General features: G+C 43.6%; 1 protein-coding gene across 1 annotated transcript in view; it reads right to left on the minus strand.

The window, feature by feature from the left end:
* Positions 1-369: 369 nt before the first annotated feature.
* Positions 370-26110, minus strand: part of LOC311033775 (long-chain-fatty-acid--CoA ligase 1-like) — a 30068-nt gene continuing 4327 nt past the window's right edge. Inside the window, exons 2-22 of the mRNA XM_084041425.1 lie at positions 24532-24584; positions 18806-19117; positions 17977-18094; positions 16803-16867; positions 16147-16248; positions 15682-15781; positions 14571-14746; positions 12048-12080; positions 11883-11934; positions 10548-10621; positions 9807-9881; positions 8243-8377; positions 6843-6977; positions 6463-6558; positions 5777-5849; positions 4363-4451; positions 3677-3793; positions 2783-2926; positions 2385-2489; positions 1171-1242; positions 370-726 (exon numbers count right to left, since the gene is read on the minus strand). Coding sequence (XP_083897551.1) covers positions 586-726; positions 1171-1242; positions 2385-2489; positions 2783-2926; positions 3677-3793; positions 4363-4451; positions 5777-5849; positions 6463-6558; positions 6843-6977; positions 8243-8377; positions 9807-9881; positions 10548-10621; positions 11883-11934; positions 12048-12080; positions 14571-14746; positions 15682-15781; positions 16147-16248; positions 16803-16867; positions 17977-18094; positions 18806-19000 — 2097 coding nt within the window. The 5' untranslated portion in view covers positions 19001-19117; positions 24532-24584 and the 3' untranslated portion in view covers positions 370-585. The remainder of the gene's footprint in view (positions 727-1170; positions 1243-2384; positions 2490-2782; positions 2927-3676; positions 3794-4362; positions 4452-5776; positions 5850-6462; positions 6559-6842; positions 6978-8242; positions 8378-9806; positions 9882-10547; positions 10622-11882; positions 11935-12047; positions 12081-14570; positions 14747-15681; positions 15782-16146; positions 16249-16802; positions 16868-17976; positions 18095-18805; positions 19118-24531; positions 24585-26110) is intronic.

Below are 26110 nucleotides of genomic sequence, written 5' to 3' on the forward strand. Positions count from 1 at the left end.
TTAGAGTCTGTTTTTTAAATGGTTCCCCATGTATGCAAACCAGTGGTGGAAGTAGTTTTGACTTAAGTACTGTAAAAGCAGCAATACCACAATATAAAACAGGCAACAAGCCTGTATTAAACATTTTACTTGAGTCAAAATATTCGTACAGTAACAAAGTAAAGGTACACATTTTTCAATTCGTCAAACCTTCGTCCAACCTAACTAAAGACAAATAATTTCAGTGGAGTCAAAAGTATAAAGTATATAAAGTAAAAATGTTTTATACTCAATACTGAAATACTCAAGTACGGTAAAAGTACCACAAAATCGTACTTAAGTACAGTACTTGAGTAAATGTAATTTTTCCACCACTGGTTTGCAACATGTGAGTGGTTCTCAAAGTGGGGTCCGGGGAACCCCCATGGAGTACTTGAGGGTGTTCCAGGGGGTCCCTAGAAAAATGATTGATAGTTAGGAAGGAACCAAATGGACCCTCCCGGGTCTGTAACTACCTGTATGAGAGTGTACACATTTGGTTCCATGTGTACACTCTCATAGTTATGGGGGTTTGGTGACCTGATGTCCTCGAGGAGGAGGTCTGCTCTACATGGTAATGGTGGCATAGAGCTCATCTATGTGGGACTGGAAGTGTTGTCTCAGGTCGGCCCGCTTGGCCTTCAGTGTCGGGGTGAGGAGTCCGTTCTGGACCGAGAACATCTCCGTGTGGAGGCTGATGGCCTTAACCTGGAGACACGCACACACACACACGCACACGCACAAGCGCACACACACACAGACACACAGAGACACACACACACACACACACACACACACACACACACACACACACACAGACACACAGACACAGACACACGGACAGACACAGACACACAGACACACAGAGACACACAGACACACAGACACACACACACACACACACACACACACACACACACACACACACACACACACACACACACACACACACACACACACACACACACACGCACCCGAGCACACATAAGTACACACAGTGTTCACATTCACACTAGTAATGCTTGTTTCAATCTGTCAGTGTGTTAGTTAGGTACAATTTTGAGGCACCCTTTTTGAGTACAGAAGGAACTTTTACTTCTACATTGTGGCAGTGATATTGTGGTATTTTTCCACCACATTGACATGTAATACCTGCTCAAAGGACTTGAGACCTCCTTCCTTGCCCAGCCTCAGCATGTCCGCCAAGATGGCCGCCTTCACTTCCTGGACGACACAGGAAACAGGAAATGTCCTCAGAACAATAATTCAACTATAGTTTTTTCTAGAGTTCTCTTACAATCTACAGCAGTGGTTTTCAAGCTTTTTCATGCCAAGGACCCCTAAATTGATATACATTTGGCCACATCTGAAAATGTTTTGTGCCAAGGACCCCCAGAAGCAAAGATTCAAGTTAAAAATGTTATAAAAAATATATATATTCAAAGATATGCACACATTTTCAAGATTTTTCAAAATCAGCAGATCTACAAGCTCATAGCGTGGCACTCGGTGCTACGCTATGAGCTTGTAGATCTGCTATTTTTGAATAGCCAAAGCTAAGTGGTTAACATGATTGTGAAGCCATGTTAACTAATTTCGCAGGGGACCCCCTGGTAACCCCCCCCCCCCCCCCCCCCACATTTGAACAAAATACCCCCCCCCCCCTGGTGGGGGGGGGGGTATTTTGTTCAAATGTCAGTGTAGCCAAACCAGGTGTGAAAAGGTCTCTGTAAGAGTATTATATAGAGAGAATAAAAATGAAATTAAAAAAAGCGGCAGTGGCTCAGGGGGGGTTCGTGAGGTTCCCAGTTCGATCCCGGGCTCCCCCAGAGTTAGTGTCGAAGTGTCCTTGAGCAAGACACTGAACCCCTAATTGCTCCCGATGAGCAGGTTGGTGCCTTGCATGGTTTCCTCCGCCATCGGTGTGTGTGTGTGTGTGTGTGTGTGTGTGTGTGTGTGTGTGTGTGTGTGTGTGTGTGTGTGTGTGTGTGTGTGTGTGTGTGTGTGTGTGTGTGTGTGTGTGTGTGTGTGTGTTGCACACTCTATGTAAAGCACTTTGGATAAAAGTGCTATATAAATACACCATTTACCATTTATCTTGAGAATGATACAACAGAAAGAACAATCCGTCAAGAATGACAGATTCTTCTACTGAGTCTATCTACAGGTTCATTTCAAAACACTCACAAACTTCAATGTATGAATTTCACATGACTATACTGGAGGGCCATAGAGAATGAGATGCGTGCGTGTGCGTGCGTGGGTGTGTGTGCGCGTGTGTGTGTGCGTGCGCGTGTGCGTGTGCGCGTGTGTGTGTGCGTGTGCGCGTGTGTGTGTGTGAGCGTGCACGTGCTGTGCTACTGTACCTGTTTGCCACACAGCTCCAGGTAGCTGTCATCCAGACCCAGGGTCTTCTTAGCCCAACCACACAGAAACTCGGGGTCCGGGACCACCACTGCTACCAGACATGCCTGAAAAAATGAACATACAGTATACTACACACCACTGGTTCTCAACATCAGGTTCAGGGACCACCAAGGGTCCAAATGGACCCTTACAGGTCTGTAACTCTTGAGAGGGTACAAATGGAACCAAATGGAGCCCCAACACGTCTAACGCGTCCATGGCACTGTGGACTAAGTGCAAACGGACGCGTCTACACGTCCATGGCACTGTGAGTGTGTGTAGATCTGCTATTTTTGCAATATGCCCGACAGCAACGATATGATAACAGGCGTTGTTGTTGTTGTTCCTCCGGCTGTACCTGCAGACTGTCTCCGTGCACAAAGACCTGAGCCACGGCGTCACTCCTCACGTAGACGTTCTCGATCTTCTCTGGGGCGATGTACTCTCCCTGAGCCAGCTTGAAGATGTGCTTCTTCCTGTCCACGATCCTCAGGGTACCGTTCTGTCACACACACACGCACACGCACGCACACACGCACGCACACACCCACACACCCACACACCCACACACACACACACACACACACACACACACACACATACACAGATGATATTTAATTTGAGTTCATATAAAGGTTTAGCTAAGAACGCTGGACCTACTTCTGTGATGTGTTTTGGAACTATGGTTTTTGTACGTGTTTTAGGCAAATAAATTAAAAATAAAACAAAAAACAGCCCCATATTCCGGGACAAATCTTCTAAAACCGTCAATACATATACAATGCATACAGGTACAAGAGCTGGTGTGGCAAGGTCCGAAAGACTGCACTGCACAAAATGTAAAAGTAAAATTGAAATGAAAAAGTTTTAGAACTACTGAACTAAACCAGTGGTTCTCAAAGCAGGGGAGAGCCACTGAGGGGCCCTTGAGGCCACTGATGGGCCCTTGAGGGGGTTCCAGGGGGTCCTCAGCAAAAATGTATTAATACAGCATCACAATCATTACCCCTTTAGCCATGTTTCATATGTTGGCTATGAATTTATTTGAAAAATATCGAAAACGTTTTGAAACATTTCAATCATTTTGAATGTTTAACACAAATCTTCTCTTCTGGGGGTCCCTGGCACATTTTCAGGATGGGGGTCCACGGCCAAATACATGTCAATTTTGGGGGTCCTTGGCACGAAAAGGTTTGAGAACCGCTGAGCTAAACAACATAACATCAAAGTGTTTTTTGGTTGTTTTTTTTACCGGCAGCCATTTTCCAATGTCTCCAGTGTGCACCCATCCCTCTGTGTCGATGGTCTCCTTGGACTTCTCTGGATCCTTCAGATAGCCCTGGAACACATTAGGACCCTTCACACACACCTGGACACACACACACACACACACACACACACACACACACACACACAGAGTTCATATTCACATTAGTATGCAGAGGACAAAGGTTTGTTTCTTGTGCGTGCGTGTGCGTGTGCGTGTGCGTGTGCGTGCGTGCGTGCGTGCGTGTGTGTGTGTTTGTATTATTATACTTGCGAGGACCAAGTATAGTGGAATTTGAATAAATATACATTGTGAGGACCGTTTTCCTGGTCCTCCCAAGATAAATGGTTGTTTTATAGTTAAAAAAAAAGACATTAGACATTTAGAGGTTAGGTTTAGGGATTGGAATTAGAGTTAAACATGATTTATACTTAGTTGCAACGGCTTTAGGCTTACGGTTAAAAATGGCATTTTAAAAAAAAAATGGCATTCATAACATGGCTGTCCTAAAGTGTTGATGTCCTCACAAGTATAGTAATACAAACGTGTGTGTGTGTGTGTGTGTGTGTGTGTGTGTGTGTGTGTGTGTGTGCGTGCGTGCGTGCGTGCTCGCGCGCGTGCGTGTGTGCGTGTGCGTGTGCGTGTGTGTTCGTGTGCGCGTGTGTGTGTACCTCTCCCTCTCCGTTAACAGCCAGGTAGTTCATGTCAGCCACATCCACTAGTTTGACACTGTTACAGGGCAGAGGGGCTCCGACGTGACCTGTGAACGTGAACAGGGAAGGTCAGGTGATTCTACAGAGTTCACAACAGCTAGTACTGTAAGTGATATTATTTAAATAGCTCTGTATTCTGTATGTATGGTTTTTATTCAGCATAGGTAGCAGTAGGGTAGTTTTAACAAATACAGATGCAGTAAGACTCATGCCTTTTTTCTTTTTCTTACATCCAAGGACAAACAGTACAATACGAAACAATGCACACCCAACATAACATTTAACACACAAGGTACAAGGGTTGGTACAGTTTTAAACAACACATAATTCTCCTCATACCCTCCCTCCCTCCCTTATGGGTCCTTTAGTCACCGTTCAATTCAAAAAGAAATACATAAAAAGAAATCCTGAAGAGAAAAACATTACATTAAAGGTAGGGTAAGTGATATTTTTTGGTTAAAACAAAAAGTATTTTGTTAAAAGGTTAAAATACTATATTCTGATAGTAATCATTGCTATAGAGTGTTTGTTCAGTAACAGGAGTCTCCCCGTCTCTCCAGCTCTTTAATAAACAGAAAATACATTTTTCGGTAGGTGTCAAAATCTCAGCCAATCAGGAGAAAGTACCCATTTTTAAGCTTAATTTGTATAGTGTTCCAGTTCCAATTGTGTCTGCTCATTTCTTAGGGTCATCACTTCCAATTTCACTTGTTTAATCTATATCCTGATTGAGTTCTCTGTCCTGGTTGGATAACATTGGAAATGAAACTGAAACTGAAACGAAAATGCATTTTCTGTTTAATAAAGAGCTGGAGAGACAAGGAGACTCCTTTTACTGAACAAACACTCTATAGCAATGAGTACTATCAGAATATAGAGCTATTTAACACTTATTTTAACCAAAGCAAATCACTTACCCTACCTTTAAATCAGCAAGCTCCACATCGAGTTCTAAGGGGGGGAAAAATAGCTCTAAATTCTGATAGTAATCATTGCTGTATAGAGTGTTTGTACAGTAACAGAAGTCTCCCTGTCTCTACAGCTCTTTAGTAAACACAAAATACATTTAATCACTTAAACCCTCAATAGTTTGTAAACCTTGGCTTTGGCTTTGTTCCTGGTCTGTTGTTCTTTTCTCCGTCTACTCCAAACCTCTTTGCCAAAAATAGCCGATCTACAAGCTCAAAATGCGTCTCGGCGTTATGCATTGTGAGCTTGTAGATCTGCTATTTTCTGCTAATGTTCCCCCGGGAATACGTTCCTATGACACTAAGATTTGGGCGGCCCCCATGTAGTAACTCTGAGAACCCCCTAAGGGTCTCACTCAGACCCCCTGTTTAAGTGATTCTTGACAGATGACAGTGAGTCCTACCTGCAGTCCAGTCCCCAGGCAGGTTCATGGTGCATCCAGCCGTGCATTCTGTCTGACCATAGCCCTCGTAGAACTACCACACAAACACACATACAGACACATTATACTGGAGTGCGGACCATTAATTGTCACAATTGAATATTGGAATTTATGTTTGGCTTTTAGGCTTCGTAAACAAAAATTGCACAGGGTAGATATGACGAATAACAGTGGCGTGCACAGACATTTTGAGGGGCAGGTGCTCAAGTAAATTATACTTTTTTTTTGTTTACTTGGTCTGCTCTTTTTTCCCTCTACACCTATACCTCTTTGCCGATCTACAAGCCCACAACGCCTCGCGCTGCGAGGCGTTGTGGGCTTGTAGATCTGCTATTTTTGGCTAAGGTTCTCCTCAGAAAAGGGATGCTACGTTTCGAGTGGTTATGGTAAAAAGAAAAATCATATCACATAAAGATTTAGCGGACCCCCTGTAGTAACTCTGAGGACCCCCTAGGGGTCCCGGACCCCCTGTTGAAGACCCCTGCTGTAAACTGAAAAGGGCACTTCTGGTCAAGAGGGCAAAGGGCAGGTGCTCTAGCACCACCTAGAGTCTATCTGTGCACGTCCCTAACTTAAATATACAAAGACACGTTTTTTTTCTTTCAAAATGTAAAATCTCCATGTGTGCGTGGGTGTGTGTGTGTTACCTGACAGCCCAGAGCAGCTCTCAGAAAGGTGAGGACAGTGGGTGAGACGGGAGCAGCTCCAGTTATCATGAGACGCACGCAACCCCCAAGAGTGGCCTGTAGGTGGCAGTACACTACATCATTACTAACAACCCCCAAGAGTGGCCTGTAGGTGGCGTTACACTTCATCAGTACTAACAGGGACTAACTCATTTACATTAATGTAAGTGATATTTTTGGGGTTAAAACAAAACTTTTTTTTGTTTAACCCTTTAAGACCGGGAACGCATCTGTGTCATTTTAAGATTTCTTTGGCTCTATAAAAATAGCAGATATACAAGCTCGGTGCCGCGCTACGAGCTTGTAGATCTGCTAGATCTGCTATTACAGTAGTACTGTACCTGGACTTTTCTGAAGATGAGTTTATCCCAGATGCTGTCTCTTCTCACGATGCCTCTCTTTAACTCCGCCTCCTTCCTTCTGTAGGCAAACCCTAGTAGCCAGCGCTTCACCGAGGTGTTGGCCTGCCCAAAGATCTACACACACACACGCACACACACACACACACACACACACACACACACAGAGAGAAAAAAATAAACAAAACAACCTAGGTGAGTACAGCTGTACAGCTATAGAGTGCAGTATAGAATGGAACAATGTCCCGTGGTCATTTCACATTTCAAATGAAAGTGGACTGGGAGGACAGAGCCAACACATACTGTAAATATAACAATATTCAGGAAGAGGAGCAATCCATGCAACTGGAATCAGGTGCTCTTTGGAGTCAGGCAGAAACCTTGTCCATACAATAGGCTCTATGCACAGCAGCCATATTATCACTTCTTTCACAGGTGTTACCAATGATACTAATGAAGGCTCTGTTCCATTTAGTCTAGCACAGTGGTTTCCACGACCCCCACAACTCTGAGAGTGTACAAATGGAACCAAATGGACCCTTACGGGGTCCATTTGGTTCCATTTGTACACTCTCAGAGTTACACACCTGTAAGGGGCCATTTGGAAGCCCATGAGGGTCCCTGGACCCCAACTGTAGACCCACTGGTGTAGCAGAGTGTTTCCAGTGAGCCAACATGCACAATATCAGCACCCTGACTCTGTTTGACCAGAATGGAACAGAGCCTTCATTAGTATCATTGGTAACACCTGTGGATTTCTTCACAATACGGCTGCTGTGAATAGAGCCTATTAATCACAGATATAGAAACCTAGACACCTCATTGGCCTCTGCAGTTCGTTGGAGCGACGTGCTTGGTATGGTGGCCACCATATTTCCGGGGGGGAACGGGCACTGGCCAATCACAGCGTGTTGACTACTGGCCAACCACAGCGCGTCTTTTCCAGGACTTGTCAGAATCTAGTTGTCCCGCCCCCACCTGCCTCTGATTGGCCTACTGAACGCCCCCTTCTGTGACGCACACAGAAGTTTCCAGCTTGCCCCCCAGAAGCGGAAGTGCGTCCGAGATGCACACGCTTCAGAGCCAGAGGAGGCGTCTACCTTTATATGTCTATGCTATTAATGGTATTACATTAATAGCAATGGTAGACAAAGCACTCAACCCCAGAACAGTGAAAGTATAGACACTCCTGGTCAAACATTACTCTCCACTACAAGTGAAAGTTGCTCAGTCAACTTTGTTAAAGTTGAAATGTTGACCCCCCCCCGTCCTCCCCGCGCCAAATGTAAAGATTTTCCAGAAATCTTCGACAAATATCACTAGTGAAAATAGCCCATCTACCAGCTGTACATGGAAACAATGCTCTCCCAAAACACCTATACCTTGTCAAACATTCTGTTGAGGAGTCTGGGAACCACGGGGAACACGGTGGGCTTCAGGGTGACCAGGTCGTCCATGAGCAGACGGATGTCACCCTGGAAGAAGCCGATCCTGGCTCCGTGCACCAGCATCACTCCCTGGAGGGAATAGCAGGGGTATTAGTATTAACCTGACTAAGACCTGGAACTGTGTCATTTTTAGATTTGAGCTAAAAAGCATTATTTTACACTTTGGGCTATTCAAAAATAGCAGATCTACAAGCTCATAGCGCGGCACCGAGTGCCGCGCTACGAGCTTGTAGATCTGCTATTTTTGAAAAATCGTGAAAATGTGTGCAAAACTTTGAATATATATATTTTTAAAGCAAACATTTTTTAACTCAAATCTTTGCTTCTGGGGGGTCCCTGGAACAAAATATTTTGATGGGGGTCCGCGGCCAAATACATATAATTTTGATCATTGCTGTCGGGCAGAAACCTCTTATCTCCAAATTCTAAAACTTTTTGTGTTTATTCGTAAAATTAATGGCCTACTTGATCATACTACAGCGTCACACAAAAGCATCAAAAGTAGCAGATCTGCAAGCTCGAAACCAAACAACTCAAACTAGAATTGACCCAAAAAAAAGTTTTAGTTCACTGAAATAAAAACAAGGCTTTACTAACAAACCATAACTAACTGAAATCAAACTAAAATCATGAATAAAATGTCCTTCGTTTTAGTCTTTGTCCAATATTCTTCTTAAAGAACAGTGAAAATAGCACGTCTGCAAGCTTGTAGATCAGCTGTTTTGGAATAGCCTAAGTATGAAATAGGATTAAAGTGGTTAGATGAGCGCTCAGGCGGCGCAGTGGTTAAGTGCTTGCCCACCACCACAGGGAGGAGGTTGCGGGTTCGAATCCACACACACAGTGGCGATGCGTCCGGCTTTGTCGAGCATCTACACAAACACAAATGGGAGGGAAGCCGGGTGGGGGGGGGGGGATGATTTTTGCCATTGCACGTAAAGGGCTGGGGGGGCGGGGCACCTGTTGGGCGGTAATAGTAGGAAGGAGGATCTAGTCTACATCCTCCCGGTGGGGGCTCCTCACCAGTGTTGCCAGATTCTGTGAGAGAAACAAGCAACCAGTTCTAGGAAAACCAGCCCAAAAGAAGCGACAATGGGCCGCATGAGCACTTTAACATATACATCAGCTATTTGAAAATAGCAGATCTACAAGATCACAACGTGTCGCATCGCGACGCGTTGTGATCTTGTAGATCGGCTATTTTCAAATAAAATCTTGCGGGGAACTTATAATATGCAGATCTGGCAACCCTGGTGAGTCAGAAGGATACAACAGCATATGTGTGGGGAGGAATCAATTGGCATTAATGGGGGGGAAAAAAAGCACAAAATAAATAAATACATGGTTTTGATGCTATTTTAACTAATTGTGTCGCATTGGGACCCACTGGAACCCCCTCAAGGACCCCCTGTGCGTCCCCGGACCCCACTTTTGAGAACCAAACTGTTGTAAAGCATTTGACGCACAGCAGGTACACGGATACAGACGACAGACATACCTGTACTATTCTCTCAAACATATGAGCCAGAGGCAGGTAGGATATGTGCACGTCACTGGCTGACCACCGACAAGCCTACAGGACGGGAACACGCACACACAAGGACGGGAACACACACACACACACACACACACACACACACACACACACAAGGGCGGGAACACACACACACACACACACACGAGGACAGGGAACACACACACACACACACACACACACACATACACACACACACACAGAGTAGGGAGGGTAAGTGACTGTTAGAAGGTGTACCTCCACCACACGCTCAAACATGTGGGCCAGTGGAAGAAAAGACATCATCACATCTTCTGTTGTCGTTTGATAGTACGACTGGAAATGTAGCATGGAGAGGAGAGGAGAGGAGAGGAGAGGAGAGGAGAGGAGAGGAGAGGAGAGGAGAGGAGAGGAGAGGAGAGGAGAGGAGAGGAGAGGAGAGGAGAGGAGAGGAGAGGAGAGGAGAGGAGAGAAGAGAAGAGAAGAGAAGAGAAGAGAAGAGAAGAGAAGAGAAGAGAAGAGAAGAGAAGAGAAGAGAAGAGAAGAGAAGAGAAGAGAAGAGAAGAGAAGAGAAGAGGAGAGGTGTTAGTAAGCAGTGCTGACATGATGTTAAATAATGTTGCAGCCACTGAAGTCTAGTTTGGATCAAGGAGATCTCTCCTCCGTCCAACCCTTGTATGGAGCTCCATATGGACAGTAGACTATGTACAGATATAGGGCTTATACCTGAGTGAGACGGATGACCGCTGAGGCGTTGGATACGATGTTCATATGGGTCAGCATGGCTCCTTTTGGGTTACCTGACACAAACACAGTATATATTGTTTTCATTTTCTACTTAACAAACTATACTTAATATATCAATGCAAATACTGATGCAGGGACAGAAATGTTGTTTTGTGCGTGTGCATGTAGGGCTGCATCTATCGTTTATTTACAATTACTTTTTCGATTAGTATTTACATTTCTTTTTAATACGTGAATGAATCGATTAACTTCTCAAGTGTTGTTTTATACTTTATACCAGTGGGTCTCAGCGTGTGGTCCACGGACCCCCAGGGGTCCTTGGGGGGGTTTCAAATGGACCCTTACATGTCTGTAGCTCTGAGAGTTATGTGTCTTTGAAATTAAATTGTTTTAGGAGCAATGCTTTACACTATAATACTCAGCTTCAATTGTTTTGAATTGTTTTATTATTTCATTTATTTTATAATGACATGCCCAAAATCAGGATCGATTATTAAAGGTAAGGTAAGTGATATTTTTTGGTACTGTATATATATATATGTTTTTCTTAAAAGAGCTGGTCTCTCCGGCTCTTTAGTAAACAGAATATAGTACATTTTCAGGTACAGTAGGTGACACATTTTAAGCCAATCAGGAGAGAGCACTGAAAATGCATTTCCTGTTTAATAAAGAGCTGGAGAGACATGGGAGACTCCTTTTACTGAACAAACACTCTATAGCAATGAGTACTATCAGAATATAGAGCTATTTAACACTTATTTTAACCAAAGTAAATCCCTTACCCTACCTTTAATGGATTATTGTATTAAATTATCGATTATGGTTTATTTTCTCGAATGGATTGTGTTGATTGTATGGATTAACTGTGAGTTACCTAGGGTTGCCAACAGTCCCGTATTAGCCGGGACGCCCCGTATTTGAGCCAAAAGGGGCGTGTCCCGTACGGGACTTTGTTTGTCCCGGACTCCGGTGTAAAGGGAAAAATAAAAAATATATTTCTGTTTGCGCACACTGCAGTGTCTGGCTGCGTGTTTGTGTGCTTTATGAGATGGGCGCTAGGACCGCTCAGTTGACAGGGCAGGCACAGTGCTCGCACGAGTGCTTGTGTGTGTGTGTGTGTGAGATTTTCTCCGGTGGGAACGGCATCATTGTTTGTGTGGCATGTCAGCCTGTTCCCAACCCTAACCCTAACCCTAAAACCGAAATAAAGTAACAAAAAAAAGTAACTTTATCCGCGGGAAACCCGAAAAAAATCGCGCGCGCGTGCATGTGTCCCGTTTCTCCAGTTCTGGATGTTGGCAACCCTAGAGTTACCTGTTGTCCCACTAGTGAAGCAGATGACAGCCATGTCCTCAGGTCGGGGGGGCTGGTGGAGAGGGGTCAGGTGACAAAGGTCAAGGGTCAAACACAGACTATTGAACAGACTATTCTTTCATGCAATTGGACCAGCGATATCCTGAAGTTGTCATGGCTACTCACCAAGGGAGCATGTTGGTTGGCCTTACCGAGCGCCTAAGAGGGAAGACAGAACAATGTGTGAATGAACAGAGAAAGAAAGAAAGAAAGAAAGAAAGAAAGAAAGAAAGAAAGAAAGAAAGAAAGAAAGAAAGAAAGAAAGAAAGAAAGAAAGAAAGAAAGAAAGAAAGAAAGAAAGTATAACAATTAAAAAGAGAGAGAGAAAGATGTGCAGAACTTTCCCTCTACACAAAATCTCTTTGCCAAAACTACTGTAGCTACAAGTGAGCTAAATCTACAAGCTCACGGCGTATTTTCGCCGAATGTTCGCCCACGGAATAGGGCCGCTAGCTTTCACGTGGTTAACATTAGGTTAACTGAACGAATCGATTTGATCAATTATAAAGACATAATCGGCAATTGAAAAATGGCAAAACCTTTCAAAAAACATTAAAATAGCTGATCTACAGTACACGTGCTGTGAGCTTGTAGATCTTGTCAATAGAAAAGTTCCATTGACCGGATCTGTAGAGGACGCAGCGGAGTAACTAAAAAAAGTTTTCCTTCCGGTTACAGTTTTTCACAATTGTTAACACACAAAAAGCGAAAATTCGGCACAATTTTCACAACCTTAACTTCATGTACTAATCGCTCCACCCAATTTGGCACTACTTCACAGTCCCTTATCTGCATTAGACTCTGACTTTCCTTCCTTACACTCTGATGTCAATTACATTATCACCTTGTTGTCCAAACACTACACACAATGTTCAGTTGTTGCACACACTTCTCACGTAAAATCTCAAAGCATCAATCTACAACACACCTTGTTGTCCAAACACTACACATATGTTCAGTTGTTGCACACACTTCTCACGTAAAATCTCAAAGCATCAACCTACAACACACAAATAGTCAAATCTCTAAACATTCAGAGCCGGGTCCCACTTCTCCAGGCCATGGAGGAGGCTTGTGGCAACGTCACTGTTAGGGTGTGAATCTTCTGCTATCTCACGATTCGATTCGATTCCGATTGTTGGGGTCACGATTCCGATTCTTTTCCGATTTTTTCAAAACAAACGATTCTCGATTAGTAAAATATGTTTTTTTCCAATTCAAAATCGAAAAATGTCATTATACAAAAATCGTGAAAATCGATTGCGGCCCTAGTCACTGTTGAGGTCTGTCAGGGCTTCATGCGCCACTCGAGGCGTTTCTTCCAATGCTGCTTGGACAGGGAGAACATTGCCTATGATGTGGATGGCCCTCTGGCCAGACATGAACCGGAGGCATGATGCCTAAATCATGTAGAGAAATAAAACTTTTTTGGCTGCATATTTGTGTTTTGTTTTATGTTTGACTATGAAAAAAGTAGGCCTACACTGAGTCATTTTACAAAAGGAGAAATGGTTCATTCTCCAGAGTCATTGTCATTTATGGTGTGTTCCATTTATATGATTGTGTTTTCAATTTTGCCCTGCAGTGTGCTGTAAATGCTTGGTAGAGTGCAGCACATGCTTAGTTGTGTGTACTCAATGCATGGTATGTGTGTGTCATTTGAAAATATGGCTGTGTGTACCAAATGAAAACACGAGTTCCATTTTGTGAACAGTTAAAAGATTTGATGGCAAAGAGTCATCTTGCAAAGGGAGAGTAGGGTTTAGCATTTTCTGTGTGAGGTTTGCAGTTTTGTGTGTGCAGTTTTGAGAAAGCCGTTATTGTTTTGAGAAACGTGTGTTAACAATTGTGATAAACTGTAAATATTTAACATTTTGGCCAAAAAGTGTATTTTAGACGTGAGGTGGGGGGTTCAGAGTGTTTCCACTTAGTAGAGTTGGCTTTCAATTCCATAAAACCGTCTTTGTTTTGGTCAGTAGCGAAAGTGTATTTTACATTTTACACAAGAGGCTGTGCAGCCTGTGGTGCGAGCGCAAAGACTCGAAAGTCCCATAGCCTTAAGGCAGTGGTTCTCAAACTTTTTCATGTCAAGGACCCCCAAATTGACACTTATTAGCCCGCGGACCCCCATTTGAAAAGATATGCCACGAACCCCCCATAAGAGATGATTTTTACAGTTCTAGCAGTCAATTCTCAACCATTTTAATTGAAGGACCCCCAGTTTGACATGCATTAGGGCTACGGACCCACATTTAATGGCATTTATACCTCTGGGACCCCAATTCACATTGTAGAACCAATGTTAATTTAACTCTGAGAGTGTACAAATGGAACCAAATGGACCCGAACGGGTCCATTTGGTTCCATTTGTACACTCTCAGAGTTACAGACCCATAAGGGTCCATTTGGTTCCTGTCCATCATTTAGCTGGGGACCCCCTGGAACCCCCCCAAGTACCCCTGGGGGTCCCCGGACCCCACTTTGAGAACCAATGCCTTAAGGAGATCTCCATCAGGCTATGGGCCAGAGAGATAAATGAATACCACGCTTTCCTCCGTGGTGGAACGCCTGGTTAGATAGTGGCAGATCAGACATATATAAGGACAGACAGAAATAAGCGATTTGCACAGATCAAACTTCCTCGCTAACCTCCATCTCCTCCAGGCTGAGTATTTGGATGCCGTCCTGCTGCCCCCTGCTGGCCAGCTTGGCGCTGCATCCCTCCATGACGACGATGGTCCGCACCGGATGCTCCGTGTCCTTCACACACTCCAGCACCATGCTGACCTTCTCTGCTACGTCACACACTATGGTGGACAGGCAGGCTACACACACGCACGTACGCACGCACGCACACACACACACACACACACACACACACACAATGACATTTTCGTAACTACAATTTCTTCATGTTTATACATATAAAACAGTGGTTCGCAAACTTTTTCATGTCAAGGACCCCCAAATTGACACTTATTAGCCCGCGGACCCCCATTTGAAAAGATAAGCCAGGGACCCCCATAAGAGAAGATTTTTACGGCTCTCTAGCAGTTATATCTCTGGGACCCCAATTCATATAGTAAAATCAATGTTAATTTAACTCTGTCCAAATGGAACCAAATGGTAACGGGTCCATTTGGTTACATTTGGACACTCTCAGAGTTACAGACACATAAGGGTCCATTTGGTTCCTATCCATCATTTAGCTGGGGACCCCCTGGAACCCCCTCAAGTACCCCTGGGGGTCCCCGGACCCCACTTTGAGAACCAATGATATAAAACACAATTGTATACATAAATATACAATATATGTGGCAACCCCCCCTAGGGCGTCCCTGCTCCATCTCCCCATCAGCTTGGGGGTCCCTGGCCTGAAAACGTTGTCTATTCCATAGGCCGCCGGCCACCGGCCAATTGCAAGCCGAGCGGCCCAGAAAGTCACGTCACATTCTAGGAAATAAGCCACTCCCTCACTGTCTCACTGACTGCTGGTGGGTGTGTTCAAAGATTATATGTGGGTAAATCTCATGAGGGCCCCCTGACTGTTGAGGCACCAGGCGGTCGCCTAACCTTACCTATTATAGAAAGAAACGTGTCTGGGTGTAAACACATGTGTGTGTGTGTGTGTGTGTGTGTGTGTGTGTGTGTGTGTGTGTGTGTGTGTGTGTGTGTGTGTGTGTGGGTGGGTGGGTGTGTGTGCGTGCGTGCGTGCGTGTGTGCGTGTGTGCGTGTGTGTGTGTGTGTTGTTGCCGTTTACCTTTGTCAATGATGTAGGCGATGGCCTCTGTCCCCAATGTGTCATAGAGAGGCACCGACACCAGAGAATAGCTGTAACACGCCAGCTCAGTGATGGTCCACTGCACGCACGCACACGCACACACACACACACACACACACACACACACACACACACACACACACACACACACACACACTTATCGTTTAAGATACTAGAGTGTTTGTGTAAGTTGTGTTGAGAGTGTTCTCTGGGTGTGTGTGTGTGTATTTTGTATTGTTGTTAATCTGCATCGTTCATAGTCAAGTTAATGTGACTCATCGACTGTGTTCTAGTTACTGCACTTGGGTCCTCGGTTCCTGACAATATCGTTGCAGTCGGGGCAGAAACACATATAGCTCGCAGATCTGCTACTTCTGCGCGACGCTCTTGTGCGCCGAAGTAGGGCTCTGATTTATGCAAAAACCTAAAAAGGTGTGTGTGTACCTCGGGTCTGTTCTGAGAGAAGATGCCAATGTGAGCGTCTGTGGTTTTGGAGTGTCCTCTGTGGACGAAGGCCGATCCCAGTCTCTCTGCTCTCTCCTTTACCTAACGCACGCACACGCACACGCGCACGCACACACACACACACACACACACACACACACACACACACACACACACTATTGAAACCAATAGCACCAGTTTCAGAGAGTCCTGAAGTTTGTTCCATTTGTGTGGAGCATAATACATGAAAGCAGTCTTTCCTTGTTCACTGCTCTTAGGTGGACTGGTATATCTAATGTGTGTTTGTGAACGTGTTGAATGTCCAGTAACCATTGGTTCTAAAAGCGAACATAAGCACAAAGGAAGCTCACCACACAACGCTCCTCACACGTATAGTAACACACACACACACACACACACACACACACACACACACACACACACACACACACACACACACACACACACACACACACACACACACACACACACACACACAAACACACACATCCCTGTAAATACACAACGGCCTGCAACATCGTATACACGGCCTAGGCTAAGCAGGATTAAATTAAAACATTGTGTCTGTGAATGTAATGTTACCGTTTCCAATATTAATAACTGCTGTGATGAGGGACAGTGGTATTAAACTGTACCTCTCTGTACGTCATCCACTTGTATGGCTGCTTTGGTTTCCTAGAGCCCAGACACGGACCATTATCTGAAGAAAGAAAGAAAGAAAGAAAGAAAGAAAGAAAGAAAGAAAGAAAGAAAGAATAGACAAAGTTTATTGCAAACGGCATAAACGTCACTCAGAACTTCCAGAACTGAGGTCAAACTCAAAGTTCTGGAGACGGTATTGAATCTAAGACTTGAATTCAAATTGTCGGTTTTTGTTGATGTATGAAAGATTAAAAGGAAAACGGTTATTGATTATTCGATTAATCGAAAAGTAATCGGTAGAATGATCACTAAGAAAACAGTGGATAGGACGTTATTTTAATGATAATAACACCTTAAAACATTCAATCCATCCGGGAACGCATCTCTGTCATTTCAGATTTCTTTGGCTATTCAAAAATAGCAGATATACAAGCTCATAGCGAACAGGAGGCAGAGTATTTAAGTTTCAGGCACCTCAGCTGTGGAACCTTCTCCCAGTCTCAGTCCGTGAAGCAGACACACTCTGTATATTTAAGACTAGATTAAAAACCTTTCTCTATGATAAAGCCTATAGCCGAAGTGTATAGACTCAGTCACCCTATAGTCATCCTCTCCTATAGAGGATATGCGTGTGACATCATCATCAAACCCGGAAGTTATGCAGGAATGCCTACTGAGTGTCAAAAAAAATACTTTCTGGCCTTGACAGCCCATGCATCCAAACAGAAAAGTCATATCTGATTGCATTAAACAACATTAAACAATGTTAAACTCATTTTGCATGTTTCTTTGCCACTCGATTTGCCACTCGATGTGCCATTCACTTTAAGCATGCGCATATCCTCTATAGTCACTGTATCTCTCTCTGTCTCTCCTCCGTCTCTCCCTCTCTCTCTCTCTTCTTTCCCCCCCGACACGGTCGAGGCAGAAGGCCTCCACCCTAGAGCCTAGGGTCTGCCTGACGTTTCTTCCAGTTAAGAGGGAGTTTTTCGTTGCCACTGACGCAAAATTGCTTGCTCAGGGTGGGACTGTCGGGTCTCTTCTCTACATGTAAAGTGTCTTGAGACAACTTGTTGTGATTTGACACTTTAATAAAATTGAATTGAATTGAATAGATGGGTGGGCCGTCATATGGGTGGGCCATAGTACCCACGTTATATGACTCACCGGAGACTCGCACTCCTCGGAGGAAGAACTCGTACATGGTGGTGGCGTCGTCGTAGAAATGCGTCATGTGATCGTCGTCTCCGCTCATCAGCGCCGACCGCCGCGCAAAGTCTGCCCCCTGCCGGTGAAAAGAAACATTACAGCTCCGCATTGGTTCCGCTTTGGTTCCATTGGTTCCATTTAAAGTCAACGGCATGCGAGGGACAACGGTGAAAAAATGGTGCAGGAAAAGAGCAAAAAACAGTTCAGAAGGAGCTATTTGCTACCAAGGCAAAGGAGGGCAGAACCGGCCGGCAGACACCAGAGAATGTGCGTGTGACGCACGCGAGCCCCGCATACGCACACACGCACTTATAGATTAAGTTTAAGAAGTAGTGAAAATAGCAGATCTACAAGCTTGCAACGCGGTGCAACGCGGTGCGAAGCGGCGCATTGTGAGCTTATAGATCTGCTATTTTCACAAGTTTGGGGCAAACGTCTAATTTGTCTTTTGGGTCTCGAGCGGAAAAAACACGTTTGGGAAACCGCTGCGTTAACCCATAAAGACCGGGAACGCACCTGTGTAACCACTTTAACCATTATTTTTTATACTTTTAGGCTATTCAAAAATAGCAGATATAGCAAAAATAGCAGATCTACAAGCTCATAGCTCATAGCTTGTAGATCTATATATATATATATATAGAGAGCAGATCTACAAGCTCATAGCGCGGCACTCGGTGCCGTGCTATGAGCTTGTAGATCTGCTACTCTTGAATAGCCAAAGCATAAAATAATGGTTATAGGCTAGAGCTAAAAATCTAAAATGACACTGATGCGTTAAACTCACCTGAACCTGGACAGACTGCATGGTGAGGTCACAGGGCGGTGGGAGGGGCTTGGGCCGCGTTGCCAGGTAGTAGGTGGTCATGGCCGCCACGGCGCCCACGCTGACCAGCGTGGGCGTGGACAGGCTTCTGACGTACTGGGTCACATCGTCCAGATGTGGCAACCGCAGCCTCCCTAACACCTCCTGACTCAGCATGACTCCACCTATATTTACTACCGCTGTGTGTGTGTGTGTGTGTGTGTGTGTGCCCGAGGTGACTCTGTTGTAAGGTGGCGTGGAGGGAGGGCAAGATTAAGCTAGCCAGGGGAGGATCTGGAGAGAGAAAGAGAGAGAAAGAGACATAGAGAGAGACAGAACGAGAGAGAGAGAGAGAGAGAGAGAGAGAGAGAGAGAGAGAGAGAGAGAGAGAGAGAGAGAGTTGTCATTCATTGCATTACTGCGCATTACTATCGCTTCCCTGTCTACCACACCTACCTTCAATCATTAGCCACTCCCCTTTCATAATCACCCCTATCCACTACACCTGCCTCCACTCACCTCAGCCAATCCTTGTTGCAATCACCACAGTATAAATACACCTGCGATCTCTCAACCGCCTTCTTAGTTCTGCTCTACGACAGCCCAAACATGGGTTGTGAGTAGGCTACTGCGATTGTAGATCGGCTCTTTCTGCCATTCAATGCTTCAAGTTTTCTGAAAATAGCAGATCTACAAGCTCACAACGCGTCGCTCTGCGCACGTGAGCTTGTAGATCGGTTATTTTCAGCATACAACCAAGTGTAAACTCAGCCATTACGACGCCATCAAGGCACCGCCACAATACATTTTAGTCGACTGAATAAACTGTAGATTTTGTCGACTATAATCTTATGATATTTAGTCGATAAAAAAAACTAAAACATTTTAGATGACTAAAAACTAAATGGAATTTTATTCAAAAGACTATGACTAAAACAAAATCTAAACGTGCTGTCAAAATCAACACTGTTGCGCACAAGCTTGCGCAACGGGGTTGCGGGCCCAGGTGATGCAAAACGCGTCACATACGCCCCAAATAGGTGAAAGGGTAGTATGCGCTGGGTGAGCAACTCCATACAAGTGGATCGGGGGGGGGGGATTTCCGGTTGCCCTCTCCATTATTTTTTAACTCTATGGCTTAGACCCATCTGGCAAAAGAAATGTCAACCGTACGGGAAGGAAGCTCTGTGGAACATTGTGCTGCCAGTGAGTAACACTATACAGCCTCCATTGTTTGGCTTCGAAAGATCACATAACTATGTAATTAGACGGTCTTAACTATAATACATTTAACACATTTTCTCCTCTGCATGGGTATAAGGTTAGCCTGCAGGTGCCAGGTGTACAGTTCCCATGCCTTTGTTTGTGTGTGTGCGTGTGTGCGTGCGTGTGCGTGTGCGTGTGCGTGTGCGTGTGTGTGTGTGTGTGTGTGCGTGTGTGTGTGTGTGTGTGCGTGTGCGTGCGTGTGCGTGTGTTTGTATTACTATACTTGCGAGACCCAAGTATAGTAGAATTTGAATAAATATATATTGTGAGGACCGTTTTCCTGGTCCTCACAAGACAAATGGTTGTTTTATAGTTAAAAAAACATGTTTTAGAGATACGTTTACCATTAGAAAAACATTCAGGTCAGGATTAGACATTTAGAGGTTAGGTTTAGGGATTGGAATTAGAGTTAAACATGATTTATACTTAGTTGCGCGCCAGTGTCATGCACCAAAAAATAGCTGATCTATAAGCTCACAACGCGTCGCAGCGCGGCGCGTTGTGGGCTTGTAGATCTGCTGTTTTTCGGCTTAAGGCAATCATTTTTTGTCCTAAAGTGTTGATGTCCTCACAAGTATAGTGATACAAACATGTATTGTAGGGGTGTGTGTGTGTGTGTGTGTGTGTGTGTGTGTGTGTGTGTGTGTGTGTGTGTGTGTGTGTGTGCTTAACAGGTGGTCAAGACAGCTCTGCTGTCACGTAAACACATGTCATGCTGAGCTGGCCAGCTCATCATGACATGTCAAACTGTTCAAACATTGGCCAAATGGTCAAATAATATAAATAAGTAAGTAAGCCTTGTAGGACAGAATACAACAAAGAGATTCGGTGTAGAGGGGAAAAAAATAGGTGGCCAAGGATAGACCTCTGAGGGACACCGGTCAATTAAGTCTATAGGGATTAAGTGGTCAGATATGGTTAGAACAGGGGTCTTCAACGTTTTCAGGCCAAGGACCCCCTAGCTGAGAGAGAGATGAAGCAGGGACCCCCTCTATATTGTATAAAAATTGTGTTTCAGATTTTTGTTGACTTGGTCTGCTCTTTTTTCCCTCTAAACCAAACACCTCTTTGCCACAACGATCTACAAGCTCACAACGCCTCGCGCTGCGAGGCGTTGTGAGCTTGTAGATCGGCTATTTTTTGGTTAAAGTTCTCCTCAGAAATGGGATGCTAGGGTTCAAGTGGTTAAGGTAAAAAAAAAATCCTATCACACAAAGATTTGGCGGACCCCCTGTAGTAACTCTGAGGACCCCCTAGGGGTCCCGGACCCCCTGTTGAGCATCAGGCAATTTGAAAATAGACGATCTACAAGCTTGCAACGTGTCGCGAGCTTGTAGATCTGCTATTTTCAAAAATAATCTTGAAAAAAGCTAAACATTTGGCATATCTTTTGAAACATTTTTAACACAAATCTGGTGCAGGGGTCACAAAATACTTTTAGATGGGGGGTCCGTGGACAAATGCATATTAATTTGGGGGTCTTTGACATGAAGATGTTTGAGAACCACTGTTTTAAACAACGTTAGGAAGCAAGCCTAAATAAGCAACAACACAAGCCCAAAATACCACAACCCGCAACTGCCAATATTTACAAGCAACTTTACAGAAAAACAAGCCCAAAGTCGCTTCTAATAAGCGGACATGGCAACACTGGCTGTGACTGGATACATGCACCAGTATCTATATTGAATCTGACTCCAAAATAGGGCTGGGCAATAACCCGAAAATGTATCGAAAACTGAACAAAATTCTGGTCATATTTTGCAATTCATTACATCATAAACGCGTCACAGCGCATTGCATCGCGACACGTTGTGAGCTTGTAGATCGGCTATTTCCACTATTTTTGTCAATGTTCGAAAGTATATGAAAATGTGATGATGTGATAATTGTGACAGGCCTACATATGACCCGCAGAAAGTTTGTCCAACTCACCTATTGGACCAAAGGCAAACCGGCTATAGCGAAACCCCTTAGTTGTTCAGCCTCCAAGCCAATGACATTCCCTCTGGTACTATAGTTGTGTTCTGACTGCCGCTCGCACAACAAGGACACTGTTTTACAATCCATCTCAGGTTGATAAATAACACACTGCTTTATCTAGCGGGCAAAGGGCAAAGGTCAGACTCAGACAGCAACACATTGTCTGCTACGGTTGGATGGGTTTGGTTGGACGGTTCAAGACCGTGTTGATTTTCACACCAAATTTTGATTTAGTTTTCGTCATAGTCTTTTGAATACAATTCCATTTAGTTTTAGTCATATTTCAGTCATCTGAAATGTTTTAGTTTTGGTCTAGTTTTAGTCGACTAAATAATCATAACATTTTAGGCGACTAAATCTACAGTTGATTTAGTCGACTAAAATGTATGTAATGTGACAACATTGTCAGTATATTTAGTCTTGGTTTTAGTCATCATAGCTTAGTTTTTATTTACTTTTCGTCAGTGAAAAAAGGCAGTTGACAATCATTTTTCCTCATAGTTTTTTTAGTCAACGAAATCAACACTGGTTCAAGACGACACAGGCCCATCTCCAGTGGTGGAAAAAGTACTCAAATTCTTTACTTAAGTAAAAGTATCAATACTGCAATATAAAAATACTCTGTTACAAGTAAAAGTCCAGAATTAAAAATTGACTTGAGTAAAAGTACAAAAGTATTGGCATCAAAATAAAGTATCAAAAGTAAAAGTACTAAATATTTGAAAATAGCCTAGGTATAAAAAAGGGCTAAAGTGGTTAATGTATGTTTCATAATGTAATCAATTATATCTGAAAAGTAACTAGTAACTAAAGTTTTCAAATAAATGTAGTGGAGTAAAAGTACAATATTGTCCTCTGAGATGTAGTGGAGTAGAAGTAAAAGTATTGGAAATTGGAAACACCCAAGTAAAGTACAAATACCTCAACATTTTACTAAAGTACAGTACTTAAGTAAATGTACTTAGTTACTTTTCATCACTGCCTATCTCATCTGTCAGCTGATGTAGATACTGTAGATAGATAGATATCTGTAGATCAGAGTACATATCATAACCCAAAGTCTCGTCCTTAAGAAAGAACTGATGGATTGCTCATGGAGAGGGTAAACGTCTCTTTCTCCACAGAACCGTATCATCATGATGTATAGGAATAATCTCAAAAGAAGTGAAAGGTCTTCCAGTCCATCAGCACATCACTGTGTGAAGAAAGACAGCAGATAAACCGTAGTGTCTGAGAGACTTTGCTCAGAATGCAGCGCAAAATCAGCTTCTCAACTACGATCTTTAGGACTGACTGTAAACACACTGTTATTTTGTCAATGGTCGGGTGGAAACCTTGAATCATCTAAAACAGTGGTTTTCAACCAGTCAATCAATTTAGGGGTCCCTGGCATGAAAAAGGTTGAAAACCCACTGGTCTAAAACTGTTACGTTTCAGGATATGGAAAAAAAATAACCTGCGTTCCGATGGCTCCAATGTAGTTATTATTTAGTCACACTCACAAGCTCTTGTTAACGCTGTTTATTGGTTCAGTTAGCTATTTAAAAAACCCTCACATACAGTACTTAACTGCTTTCACTTTCCATTTAAAGTTCACCCAAAACAATACTTATTTTTTATCAATTACACACCCAATGAAGCCTTGAATTCATGGAGATTTTTTTTTTCTCGCAATTCTGAGCCAATAATTTGATGACCGGGTCAAAAACGAAACATATAAACATTGCATTCATATGAAGGTTCAACTTAATTTGTCAGCAATACCAATTACAAAGTAAAAGGTACGTGATGTCCAAAGTTCAATGCCAAAAACACAATTAAACGCTAATGGCATTTATTGTCAATTAATACATTTTGTAATAGTGACCACCTATTCATAAGCCCATAACATGTTGTGAGCTACAAAATGAATAGATGTAGGCATGCTTGGAGTCTTCTTCTTGCACGGTCAGACAGATCACACACATGTCCATAAACACGCACACACACACACACACACACACACACACACACACACACACACACACACACACACACACACACACACACAGACACAGACACAGACACAGACACAGACAGACACACACACACACACACACACACACGCTCACACACACGCGCTCACACACACACACACACACACACACACACACACACACACACACACACACACACACACACACACACACACACACACAGACACAGACACAGACACAGACACACACACACACACACGCTCACACACACGCGCTCACACACACACACACACACACACACACACACACACACACACACACACACACACACACACACACACACACACACACACACAGACACAGACACAGACACAGACACACACACACACACACACACACACGCTCACACACACGCGCTCACACACACACACACACACACACACACACACACACACACACACACACACACAGACAGAGACTCACCTCTCCCCTAGTGACCGCTGACTGGAGGGATTGGACGGCCTCTCAGATAAAACCTGACTTCAAGGAGGCAAACAAACAGAGAAAGTGTATTGGTGATTAAAGGAGCACTTCGCCCATTTAAGCCCTGAGCACTTGCCCTAGCCTTGACGACCATGCAGTCTTATGCAAAGGTTCAAATGTCATTTAGATAGCATGTTATTTAGACACATGCCAGGCTCATTTGTTGACCTGCTGGCATCCTATAGTTTGTATAGTTTCAATGTACATATTATTATTATTATCTTTATATTATAATGTTTAGACTGATGATAGACAAGGTTTACCTGTGATCTTAGATTACTGAGGCACTACACAGTCTCTATGCATGTGATGCATTTACCTTGCTACTGTAAATCGCTCTGGATAAACCCATTTAGACCTGGGACGCATCTGTGTCACTTTTTGATTTGAGCTAAAAAAAACATTATTTGACACGTTGGCTATTCAAAAATAGCAGATATGCAAGCTCATAGCGCGGCACCGAGTGCCGCGCTATGAGCTTGTAGATCTGCTATTTTTGAAAAGTCGTGAAAATTTGTGCAAATCTTTGAATATATATTGTTTTAAAGTGAACATTTGTAACTCAAATCTTTGCTTCTGGGGGGTCCCTAGAACTAAATATTTTGAGATGGGGGTTGGCGGCCAAATACGTATCATTTTGGGGGTCCTTGACATGACAACGTTTGAAAACCACTGATATAGAAACATACGTTTTGAAACTGTTAGGATTTAGAAGACATTTGTAGAATCGGCTTCAGGTTAAGAGCGTCTGCTAAATGTCTGAATTGTACAAATTGTATGAGATGGCACCATTTCTGTCTACATACTCTGTGTCTCAGAGGAGGGCTGTGGACAGTTCATTTAGACACTTCAGCTCAGAAATAACCAGACCATTATTCAACCATTTAACCATTTATTAACCATTACCATATTAACCATTTAATTACCATATATGCAATGATATCGCATTCAGTTTGGCGGTGTGACTCTGCTAGTGTGATATTACAGATTCCCTGTGCAAACGTGTCACAGATCTTCAATCACAAACCCCCCCAGAGCAGAGCATAAATACAGTTAGTACATAAACACAACAGTTAATACATAAACACAACATTGAAAACCTTAATGCACAACCATCAGTCCACCACATAACACAACACCATCCACAGAACCATCCCACCAACAACCAAATGCCACAGGGAGGAGGCCGGGGAGGTGACGTTTTTTTTTACACTGACAGCTGTACCAAGCTAATAGAAACTGCAGGCTTTCTATTCCTGGAAAGTTGCAATGCAATAATAGAAGCCATTGTTCTCGTGTTAATAAAAATCGAAATAAAAAAATTGAAATCTTGTTGGAAAAGAAAATCATGGCTAACGATGATGTCACTGGTAGACGGGTTTCTGGACTGTCCACAGCCCTCTCTGAGACACAGACCAAGTAGAAAGAAATGGTACCATTTTATCATGAGTATTAGTGAGGACCAATGATATGAAGATAGGTTGAAAATGGGTGAAGTCGTCCTTTAAGTAAAACATTT

This window comes from Gymnoscopelus microlampas, assembly GCF_963454915.1.
Source record: "Gymnoscopelus microlampas genome assembly, chromosome: 18".
Lineage (NCBI taxonomy): Eukaryota > Metazoa > Chordata > Actinopteri > Myctophiformes > Myctophidae > Gymnoscopelus > Gymnoscopelus microlampas.